We start from the raw sequence: 11,912 nt of genomic DNA, 5'->3' as shown, positions 1-11,912 counted from the left end.
TCTTAACCAGTGGGCCACCAGGGAAGTCCAAAACTGTAAATATTTAATGAATGAATATTTAATGTGGCAAAGAGTCATGTCCTCCTCTTGAATCCACCAATTAAAGCATCAGTTCAGTTCAGTCACTCAGTCGTGTCTGACTCTTTGAGACCCCATGGACTGCAGCACACCAGGCCTCCCTGTCCATCACCAACTCCCAGAGTTTACTCAAACTCATGTCCATTGTGTCAGTGATGGCATCCTACCATCTCCTCCTCTGTTGTCCCCTTCTCCTCCCACCTTCAATCTTTCCCAGCATCAAGGTCTTTTCAAATGAGTCAGTTCTTTGAATCAGGTGGCCAAAGTATTGGAGTTTCAGCTTCAGCATCAGTCCTTCCAAAGAATATTCAGGACTATTTTCCTTTAGGATGGACTGGTTGCATCTTCTTGCAGTCCAAGGGACTCTCAAGAGTCTTCTCCAATACCACAGTTAAAAGCATCAATTCTTCGGTGCTCAGCTTTCTTTATAGTCCAATTCTCACATCCATACAGTTCAATATTTTGATGCTCAGTATTATTTTTGTATTGGTATATTTAGGTATATAACTAAGAGAAATATACAGCTACACAAAAACTTCTACATGGATGTTCATAGTAGCATTATTCATAATGGCCAAAAAATGGAAAGAACATGTCTATCAACTGATGAATGAAGAAATACAATAAAATCTGGTGTAAACCAGATATACAATAGAATACTGTTCAGCAATCAAAAGGGTTGAAGTACTGATATGAGCTATAATACAGATGAACCTTGAAAACATGAATGAAAGAAGCCAAACACAAAGAACTACGTGTTGTAAAACTTCATTTATATAAACTATTTAAGGATAGTTCTCTTTTTTTAAAATGTTGCTATGATGTTTTATTAGTGGCAGTAAATTGTAACTTATTTCAGCAAGATTTATCATTAATGACAACCATATTACCTAAATATTCTGGATTGAAACAATATTTAAATAATTAAGTTATGTGCTTCATATCTGCACACATTAAAAAGCATTTTATATGATTAAATACAAAAAGACTAAAACAATTTTTCCAGTCAATTTTAAGTAAAGAAGACATCATGAAAGCTGAAGAGTTACATATTTTTCCATAGGTAAGACTATTTTTCAATGACCAAGTATTTTTATAAGTTAGGCATGCGTGCTCAGTCACTAAGTTGTATCTAACTCTTTGCGACCCCATGGATGGTAGTGGGTTGCCCTTTCCTTCTCCATAAGAACAGTTCTGTTGTAAGAAAGAAGGGAAGAATGCATATCAGGTAAGCAACTGTCAGTTTCTACCACAATTAATATTAAAATCATAAAAAGCTCCTACAAAGCAATTTTAAAAATTAGTGAATGACTCAGGAGCTTGAGAAAGGACATAAAAAAGCATTTTGTAAAATAAATACAAACAAGGACATAAACATATTAATAAAAAGAAACAACCTCACTGGCAATCAAAAATGCAAATTAAAATAATAATTTTATGGCTATTTGATAATGGCTATTATCAAAAAGGGTCTTCCATGGTGACTTAGTGGTAAAGAATCTACCTGCCAATGCAGGAGACACAGGTTTCATCCCTGGGTCCGGAAGATCACCTGAAGAAGGAAGTGGCAACCCACTCCAGCATTCTTCCCTGGGAAATCCCATGGACAGAGTAACCTGGAGGGTTACAGTCCATGGGATCGTAAAGAGTCTGACATGATTGAGCAACTAAACAGCAGCGCTCCTTGGGGGTGGACATGTTTATCCTTATTTCATAAATGTGAAAATGAAATTTCAGTAAAATGATATAATGTGCGGAGGCACCCAGCTATTGAGTGGTAGAGTAAGTTAGGAACCTGGTGTCTCTGACTTTAAAACCTTGCTAGTACCATGATCATGGCAAACTGTGGAAAGCTCTTAGAGCGATGGGAATACCAGACCATCTTACCTGTCTCCTGAGAAGCCTGTATGCGGGTCAAGAAGCAATAGTTAGAACCCTAAATGGAGCAACTGATTGGTTCAAGATCGAGAAAGGAGTACGTCAGGGCTGTCTGCTGTCACCCTGTTTGTTTAACCTATATGCTGAGCACATTGCGAGAAATGCCATGCTGGATGAGTTACAAGCTGGAATCAAGATAGGTGGGAGAAACATCAACAACCTCAGATATGCAGATGATACAATTCTAATGCTACAAAGCGAAGAGGAACTAAAGAGCCTCTTGATGAGAGGGAAGGAGGAAAGTGAAAAAGCTGGCTTAAGGCTACATATTAAAAAAACTAAGATCATGGCATCCGGCCCCATTACTTCATGGCAAATAGAAGGGAAAAAGGTGGAAGTAATGACAGATATCCTCTCCTTGGGCTCTAAAATCTCTGCAGTCGGTGACTGCAGCCATGAAATCAGAAGATGATTGCTTCTTGGCAGGAAAGCGATGACAAACCTAGACAGTATGTTGAAAAGCAGACACATTACTCTGCCAACAAAGGTCCAGATAGTCAAGGCTATGGACTTCCCAGTGGTCTTGTACAGTTTTGAGAGCTGGACCGTAAAGAAGGAAGAATGTCAAAGAACTGATGCCTTCAAATGTGGTGCTGGAAAAGACTTGAAAGTCCCTTGGACAGCAGGGAGATCAAACCAGTCAATCTTAAGGGAGATCAACCCTGAATACTCACTGGGAGGACTGATGCTGAAGCTGAAGCTCCAGTATTTTGGCCATAGGATGTGCACAGATGACTCATTAGAAAAGTCCCTGATGCTGGGAACGATACAGGGCAGGAGAAGAGGGCATCAGAGGATGAAATGACTGGATGGCATCACTGATGCCATGAACATGAACATGGGCAAACTCTGGGAGCTGGTGAGAGACAGGGAGGCCTGGCGTGCTGCAGTACACGGGGTCGCAAAGAGTTGTACAACAACAGCAAGGAGTACCATGATACTAAGTGAACAAGACAGGGTAGGAACTGATATTTCCCAATTTTCGACTCACCACAATCTCCATCAGACTGCTTTTCCTGTTATATAGTCTGTAAGTTAATAATCACATGATATCTTACCTTGTGAGCTTGCCGTATCTACATCAGATTCTACAGGATTGATAACATTCCCCCTCCCCCTAGGTAGGAATTGTGTCATAAATATTAATCTCCCTGAGCCTTAGTTTCCTCTTCTCCCAAGTAGCTATCTACAGGACTGGGGTGGGGATTCAGTAGCACTTGCAAAGGCATCTCACGTGATGCCTGGCACAAGCGCTCCAGAAATATTTTTTGCATCTCAACCTCTCTTTGCTATCTCCTTCAACAAGTCACACAGACTTGAGTGCCTGGGTGTCACTGTATTGGTTCTTGTCGATGATGATGATGATGATGATGATGATGATGATGTTGATGATCTTAGTTCCTAGACCAGGGATCAGACCTGTGCCCCTTGCAGTGGAAGTGCAGAGTCTTAACCACTGAACCACCAGGGAACTCTCTCGATTATTATTTATGTGACTGTGTTGGAAGAGGATTATTATCCTAGGCTCCTGTTGGATTTTCTCCCTTCATATCACACAAAAGGTTTGCATCAAAGGATGAGGATGGAATGGTCCCACGCTGGATTCAGCAATCCATAGAGCGCTTCAGCATAAGTCATATTCTTACTCCATCTCTGTCAGCTGGTACCTTTAAGCCTATTTTACAGATGGGAAAGTGGAGTCTTAGATAAATTGCTGGTAGGTAAATTGCTAGTAAATTGCAGATCTGTCAAGACTCCAACGCAGGGCTTTAGATAACATTGGGCCTGGACTCCTTCCATTCCATGAAGCCACCTGCCAAAAGTCTACTAGAAAATAATCAATGGGTGGGACCTATGAGAAGGTGGGGGAACCAGACCTCGGTATTTCTAGCTCTTTGTATTTCTCCACCTTTTGCTTCAGGGAATGAGTTGCTTTTGAATTCACAGTACTCCCGCATTGAGGTAGTCTAGTTCCTTAAGGTCTCAGGTGACTTACTGGCTAGCCCCGCCCTCTGCCCCCTCCCCTCAGTGTACTAAGTAAGCCACGCCCACTGGATTTTTAGCCCTGGGCCAATTACCGCGCCCCATCCGGGTTCCTAGGACTGGAAACCTGGGCTTGTCACCAGGCAACTACTGGCCCACAGGCTTCGCGGCGGATTTTCAGTTCGGTTATTCGCAGCGCCTCTCAACGACTGCAGGCTGCGGGAGCCTTGTGCCCGGTACCCCGTTGCCATAACAGCAGTATACAACGCCTCCTTCTCCCTTGCCCTCTACAAGACAGCCCTTCTCTCTCGGGGTCAGACCTCTCCTCGACAGCTTCTGGTTGAGCAGAACCAGGGTCTGTGTCCCTTCTGCCAAAGAGGATTGAGTGGGAGGGTTGGAGCCTGCGTGACCGGCTGGTGTCCAGGAGGGGACAGGGAAACGTGGGATGGGAGAGTTAGCAGAAAGGACTGGAGCAGGGGTCAGGGATGGAAAGGGAGGGGAGGTGTCGGTAGGGGATTCTGGAGAAGAACTTCCAGGTGGCTTCAGGCAGAGGTGGGAAGAACTGGCGAAAGGGGAGCCCAGGAAGCTGGACAACTAGCTGCTGGAGGAGTTGGAGCCACTGAGAAGGGCTGAGAAGGGCAGATAAAGGTCGTGGGGGGTCTGGGAAAGCATCCAAGGGGAAGGGATCCTTGGTGGGAAGTATGAAGTGGAGGTTGGGAGTCAAAATGCGATGTTCACAGGGATGAGGTAAGAAGCATGGCTGGCAGGAGATCTGGGGGGTGATAGGGTGATGGGAGGGGTACCCATTAATGGAGGTGAGGGAGGGCGCATTGGCTAACACTGAGATCATCTCTCTCAGAGTGGGGACCCAGCCTGATCTGACTCCAGAGACTTCAGCAGGGAAGACAAATGTCAGATGAAGATGACCTGGAAGACTTCGAGCCAGACCAGGATGATCTGGAAAGGGAAGATGATGAGAAGGATACAGAGGAGTGGGAGGACTACAGGAAGGAGGGAGAGGAGTCCGAGGATGTGAGAACTTGGAAGCGGAGGGGTCTGGGGTTAAGGGCTGGGGTTGGGCTGGAAAGGCATGCCTGAGTCCACTTCCTTCTGCAGTGGATATCCACACCCCTCACAGAGGACATGATGAAGGAAGGGCTTTCTCTGCTCTGCAAGACGGGTAATGGACTGGCACATGCTTATGTCAAGCTGGAGATTAAAGACAGGTGTGTTTATGGGGGACCAGAAGCGGGCCGAGGTGGTGGGACCTGGTCTCCTTTCTCACCCTCCATCCTGGGTGTTTTGGCTGAGTTTGGATATCTGTCATCCTGGGCCAGCTAGGAGGGGGAAGGATAGAGTCTACTTCTCAGGATGCTGTGACCCCCTGCATCAGAGCTGGCCTGTGGCATTGGAGGCCGTAAGGGGATAGGGTTGGGTGGAGATTCCAGATGGACTCCCTTACTTGTCCTTCAGAGTGCCAGTTCTCAGCCCTTCACAGACACAAGGTCCTGCTCACTGTTGAGAACCCACCTACCTTCTCCTTCCCCTCCCGGACTCACCCATCTGTCAGTCACTCTCCGCTCTAAGCCATCTTCACGCTGCCCTCTGCTTTAGCACCTCTGACAGCCCTTGCTGGATTCTTAACCCTGACCTGGCCTCTACCACCTCCTAGGGATCTGACAGACATCCACCTGTTGCGTTCCTACATCCATCTGCGCTACGTGGATGTTTCCGAAAACCACTTGACAGACTTGTCCCCACTCAATTACCTCACCCACCTGCTCTGGCTCAAGGCTGATGGCAACCAGCTGCGGAGTGCCCGGCTGAACGAACTGCCCTACCTGCAAATCGCCAGCTTTGCCTACAACCAGATCACCGACACGGAGGGCATCTCTCATCCTCGTCTGGCCAGCCTGGATCTCAAAGGTGGGGACTTAGGATGGGCCACGCACAATTTCTTCCTCGCCTGGGGCCAGTAGCAGTGGGCAGCATGGCCCTTGGCTGTGCGACACAGCAGCCTACATTCATTCACTCACTCTTTCAGACACCCGTGGCAGTTCACGACGACAGTTCTGTGTGCTGGAGATGTAGGAGTGAACCAAAGAAATTGCCTATTCTTGTATAGCTTACGTTCTAGTCAGGGAAGGCAGGCAATCATCAATGATCACAATATTTAATTTTATTTATTTTTTGGCTGCGCCATGCATCATTCAGGATCATAGTTCCCCAAGTAGGGATCGAACCACTGCCCCTGAGTAGAAGTGTGGAGTCTTAACCACTGAACCACCAGGGAAGTCCCAACAATCACAAAAAATAAGTAAATTTTTATAAAGTATGTTAAAAGGAGATAAGTGCTAAAAAAAAAAAAGAACAAAAAAAAGAAAAGTACAATGAAAAAATAGATCAGGGTAAAGGAAATGGGTGGAAGGAGGTGGTGATTTCAAACAGGTTGGCTAGGACAAATGTCATTGGGAAGTTAACACCTGAGCGAAGACTTGAAGGAGGAGAGGGAGTTAGCTGCATGGATTGTGGGGCACCCCTCATTCATGCCTCAAAGACTTAGGTGGGCACATCCCTCGGGCCCTTGGACTACCAGACCCAAGGCCCTGCGGGTGTTACATCTGGAACTGGCCCTCCTCGTATCCACCTGGCATTAGAGAGGATGATTCAGAGGCTCTACTGCTGAACACTCGGGGTGGCCCTCTGAACCCTTAACACCCTCCTTCTCCTCAGGGAACCGCATCCACATGGTGACAGGTTTGGATCCCCAAAAACTGATCAGCCTGCACACGCTGGAGCTTCGGGGGAACCAGCTGAACAGCACCCTGGGAATCAACCTCCCTAAGCTGAAGAACCTCTTCTTGGTAGCGCCCTGGGTCACAGGGTGGTGGGCGCTGAAAAGGGGGCACTGTCTTGGGGGCCAGGATGCCAGCTTCTAGTAGATGGTGGTTTAGTCGCCAAGTCGTGTCTGACTCTTGCAATCCTATGGACAGAGGAGTCCCCCAGGCTTCTCTGTCCATGGGATTTTCCAGGTAAGAATATTGGAGTGGGTTGCCATATCCTCCTCCAGGGATATATCCAGGGGATATATCCTCCTTCCCAACCCAGGGATCAAACCCTCTTTTGCACTGCAGGTGGATTCTTTACTACTGAGTCACCAGGGAAGCCTGGCTTCTAGTGGACTCACCTACTAACTTCATCATCCTTATGATAATTGGCATTATTTCCAAACACTGAGCATTTGCTTGGTGCTCAATGCTGTGAGGATGCAAAATCCAAATAGACAACGTGTTTACCAACTAACAGGGCTAATAATACACAGCGTGTGGATGACATAGAGACAGTTTGCTTTGATATAGGTTGGGACACCATGTACATAACTGAGGTACAGACATCAGGCTAAGGAGGCCACGTAGGTGTCTAGTCTTTTAATTTTTTTTTTTTTGGCTGGGCCATGTGGCATGTGGGATCTTAGTTCCCCAAACTGGGCTTGAACCTATGTTCCCTGCGCTGGAAGTCTTAACCATTGGACCACCAGGGAAGGTCCTGTGTCTAGTCTTTTAGGCCCCTGAGATTCTTCATTCCAAGATGCTGCTGAGGCCATGTCTCCTTGGTGGAGCAGTGAGGCTTTTGGGCTGGGGGATAGTGGGGGTGGGTTGAAGCATCTCCTTCATCAGAGGTGGCTGTGGTGGGCTGGATAGTAGGGTTTACTGCTAATCTTTGTCTTGGTTGACAGCTTCTCCTGGATTCTTTATTATCTACATCGATCTCTACTCACCTCCGCTCCCCTTTTGCACCCTCTCTACCTCTTAGATTTGCTCTTTTGCAAATCTAAGTAAAGAATCTGCCTGCAATGTGGGAAACCTGGGTTTGATCCCTGGGTGGGGAAGATACCCTGAAGAAGGGCATGGCAACCCACTCCAGTATTCTTGCCTGGAGAATCCTCATGGACAGAGGAGCCAGGCGGGCTACAGTTCATGGGGTCTCAAAGAGTCAGACACAACTGAGTGACTAGCACACACATACACATACATATATATAATTCATTATTGGCTGTGCTGGGTCTTCATTGCTTTACTCCAGTTGCGGCGAGCAGGGGCTACTGTCTAGTTGTGGTGCAAGGGCTTCTCATTGTGGTGGCTTCTCTTGTCGTGGAGCACAGGCTCTAGGGTGCCTGGGCTCAGTCGTGGGTCCCAGGCTCTAGAGCACAGACTCAGTAGCTGTGGTAGGTGGGCTTAGTTGCTCTGCGGCATGTGGGGTCTTCCCTGATCTATGTCTCCTGCACTGCCAGGCAGATTCTTTACCACTGAGCTACCAAGGAAGCCCTGCCACATCTCTTTCTGATTTCTCTTCCTTCTCCCCCCGACCTCCTTTCCCCATCTATCTACTGTATCCTGGGTCTAGGCCCAGAACATGTTGAAGAAGGTGGAAGGCTTGGAGAACCTAAGCAATCTCACTACCTTGCATCTTCGAGACAACCAGATTGAGACTCTGAGTGGTTTCTCCAAGGAAATGAAATCATTGCAGTACCTCAACCTAAGGTATGCATCCCTCCAGGCCCACCTCGCCCTTACCCCTGACCAGGAGCCACCTTGGACCCTGTGTTCCTCTCTGGTCCCAGTCCCCCAGTTCCAGCCCACTCACAGATTCTCCCCTCATCCTCCGTCCTCACCCCTCCTTTCCTGACTGTCTTCTGCATCAATCCTAATTGCATGCAGCACTGGAACCTTTGTAGCCTGAGACTCCTGAATCCCATTCATTCCACTCACATACTGAGAACATGCTACGTGCCAGGCCTTGTGCTGTGCTGGGAACCATCTGAAGGAATCAGAGATGGTTCCTGTTCTCAAGGGACTCACAGTCTGGCTCCATCCCATATAAGTTTTCACTGCTCTTCTCCATCTCCTGGGCCCCAATTCCCCTTCCAATTTCCAGCCTCTCTTCTCCTGAGTCTCCCCTGTAAGGGATGGCCCCATACTGATTTCAAACACAAGATGTGCTCAGATGTGAGGCAAGGGGAGTCATTAGAAGAAAATCTCTAGATGGAAAGGCACTAAGGATCACGCGAGACTTTCCTGCAGCAGCTCCTGTCTGATGGGGGATTTTATGTGTGTATCTTTAAGCAAAGATGTAAGGAAATTGCCTGCTTAGTCACCAACGCCAAATCCTCTTCGAGGACGGCAATGGAAAGAGAGTCTCCAAGTAAGGAGTGGTGGTTGTACCTTGAAGCCCAGAGTCCTGCCCTCACTTTTGGATTTAGCTCTGCCACCTTGGTCTGGTACAGTGGAGGGTGTATTGTTTTCCTGTCAATGGTATGCGTGCTAAGTTGGTTCACCTGAGAACCCATGGACTATAGTTTGCTAGGCTCCTCTGTCCATGGGATTTCCCAGGTAAGAATACTGAAGTGAGTTGCCATTTCCTTCTCCAGTTAATGGTATAGATAGGGATAATGGACCTTCCTCAGTGGCTATTAACCAGGGGTGTTTGGAAGTAAGTGTAGGAGGGAGGGTTTGTCTCAGTGACTGGGAGGTGCCTCTGGGGCCAGAGACCTGAAAACAAGGACAGTCCAGCATGCAGTGCAAGTTGCACTCCCCACGAGAAACACCGTGCGTGGTTCAGCCCCTCCCTTGAGATAGGGCTGAAACATTCGAGCCTGATTTCACAAAGCTGTGAGCCAAGAGCATGAAAATAAACACAGAGGACCATACAATGGGGGCTTCCCTATGGCTCAGTGGTAAAAGAATCTGCACAGGTTCAATATCTGGGTCGGGAAGATCCCCTGGAGAAGGGCACTGCAATCCACTCCAGTATTCGTGCCTGGGAAATCCCATGGATAGAGGAGACTGGTGGGCTACAGTTCATGGGGTCGCAAAGAGTCGGACACAACTGAGTGACTAACACACACTTGAGTTTCCTATAAAATGAAGCTGAGGTTAGGACCTACCCCTCAGGGTGATTGTGAAAATGTCTGTAGCTGAAACAGGGATGGCGGACCACTGAGGGGTGAGTAGCTAAGCAACTGAGCAACGCATGCATGCACAGTACCATGAGGCGCCTTGGGGGGAGCTTACTTTTTGGGCTTCTTCCTGAGGGAGTACCCAGATAGCACCGTCTCCATGAGCTTAGAGTTCAGTTCCGTCTCTGCTGGCTCTGGTCCCACCGTCTAACCTCTCTGGTTAGACAGAAGCCTGTCCCTGCAAGGGAGATTCCTCTCTCGTCCCCAGCTACAAGACAGGGTTGAGACCTACTTTGCTGTTCCAGAAGGAGACACACGACACGTTACAGAATAGACCATGGCCCTGAGGGTTCCCCAGGGTGGAACAGATTGGAGCAGGGTTGCCCAGCACTTCTATCTGCAGCAAATCCAGCCAGTCCATGGAGGCTATGTTTCTAGAGGAACCAGAGTCCCGTGGGAGATTCCCCCGCGAGGCCCCAGGCCTGGCAGCTGGCCTCTGACGCCCGCGTTCCCTGGTGAACCCCTCCTGCCCGCACCGGCAGGGGCAACATGGTGGCCGACCTGGGGGAGCTCGCCAAGCTGCGGGACCTGCCCAGGCTGCGAGCCTTGGTGCTGCTGGACAACCCGTGCACCGACGAGAACGACTACCGCCAGGAGGCCCTGGTGCAGATTGCTCATCTGGAGCGCCTGGACAAGGACTTCTATGAGGAGGAGGAGCGGGCTGAGGCTGAGGAGATCCGGCAGAGGATGAGGGAGGAGCAGGAGCAGGAGCCTGAAGCCGAGCCTGAGTCGGAACTGGACCAGTCGTCCACCTAGCAGTTCCCATGGCCTCCAAAGACAGTAAGGAAGGGGGCGGGGAGGCAGGAAGACTGGCTGAGGAGCTGCTGTAGGAACGAGGTGGGTGGGGAAGTCAGGGACAAGGAGAAGACTTGGGGGCACCTGGGTTAGGAGTCACGGGTGTCTCACGGGGAGGAGAAAGAACCAGAAGGGCCTGGGAGGAGCTGAGAGAGACAGAGGTGATATATCAGAAAACCCGAGGAGTAAGCCCCGGGAATGGTGTGGCAAGCAGAGATGAGGGTGTGGCTGGGCAACCACACCTGATGGAAAGGCTGGGTCAGGGGCTTTGGTGGGGTGGGTTGGAGGCAGCGCCTGAGGACTGGGCCTAGGGAAGAAGGCGGGAGAGGAAAATCCTGCACTAAAGAGCCGAGGCTAAAAAGGACAGGACAGGGGCAGAAGGAGGGCAGAATGAGGCGGAAAGAGACAGAGGCTGTGAGCGCAGGGAAGGGTGGCAGGTGGCACTTCAGTGGGGCAGAGGAGGGGGGTGCGGGTGGCCAGAGGCTTGGCTTCTGTCTTCTTCCTCCAGGCGATCAGGGGGATGCTGGCCCCCAAAACTAAGAAGACCCCAGTCAGGGGGCGCCCCACACTTATACCCACCCCTCATCCGGAGACAGAAGATGCCCACTCTTGTCCCAGACCTGGGAATTCATCACAGCGTGCCGCCCAGGCTACTCACAGGCATCTGGGCAGTGATGACTAGGCGGCAAGCAGCCCCCAGGGCAGGTCTGGAGGGACCCAGGCCTGGATGGGCCCCGGGTGCTGCGTGAGGAATCTGCGGAGGAGCTGTGGAGGCGGTAGCCTGGGTGTGAGGAACAGTTCGCCTTTCCAATAAAGAGACATTGGGGAAAAAAAAGAGAGACATTGGGATACTTTGGTGTCTGATTCGGTTTGTGAGACCCTTGAGTCCTTCGTGGGCTTTCCTGGCTGATCACTGGCTTGAGGCTGACTGCTACTTTCCAGGGGGTCTGGGTGTGGGTCTGAGCGCGCGTGGGCGGTGGGGGGCCAGGTCCTGGGTGGTCCCCAGCCCCTCCCACGTTGCTCTAGCCCTCCCCGCCCCATCCCATCGGCCCCCCATGCGTGCTCCTGCGTGCGCCTCCGCAGGCGGCTCCTGACTCATCGG

At 49.6% G+C, this 11,912-nt stretch overlaps 1 protein-coding gene across 1 annotated transcript; it reads left to right on the top strand.

The window, feature by feature from the left end:
• The first annotated feature begins 4,161 nt into the window (after positions 1–4,161).
• Positions 4,162–11,502, top strand: LRRC23 (leucine rich repeat containing 23). The gene is made up of 8 exons (XM_065923172.1): positions 4,162–4,354; positions 4,859–5,031; positions 5,116–5,225; positions 5,672–5,925; positions 6,733–6,863; positions 8,404–8,540; positions 10,498–10,795; positions 11,319–11,502. Exons 2-7 carry the CDS (start codon positions 4,909–4,911, stop codon positions 10,769–10,771), a joined length of 1,029 nt encoding a protein of 342 aa, XP_065779244.1. The 5' UTR covers positions 4,162–4,354; positions 4,859–4,908; the 3' UTR covers positions 10,772–10,795; positions 11,319–11,502.
• The last annotated feature ends 410 nt before the right edge of the window (positions 11,503–11,912 follow it).

Source organism: Muntiacus reevesi, chromosome 1, assembly GCF_963930625.1.
Source record: "Muntiacus reevesi chromosome 1, mMunRee1.1, whole genome shotgun sequence".
NCBI lineage: Eukaryota > Metazoa > Chordata > Mammalia > Artiodactyla > Cervidae > Muntiacus > Muntiacus reevesi.
The sequence above is the reverse complement of the archived record's forward strand: the minus strand, read 5'-3'. Positions and strand labels throughout refer to the sequence as shown.

Excerpts from the sequence above, each read along its gene's own strand:
- LRRC23 (XM_065923172.1), top strand. The coding sequence starts at position 4,909 with ATGTCAGATGAAGATGACCTGGAAGACTTCGAGCCAGACCAGGATGAT. Across the intron at positions 5,226-5,671 it reads AAGCTGGAGATTAAAGACAG|GGATCTGACAGACATCCACC; the intron begins GTGTGTTTATGG and ends ACCACCTCCTAG. Across the intron at positions 5,926-6,732 it reads GGCCAGCCTGGATCTCAAAG|GGAACCGCATCCACATGGTG; the intron begins GTGGGGACTTAG and ends CCTTCTCCTCAG.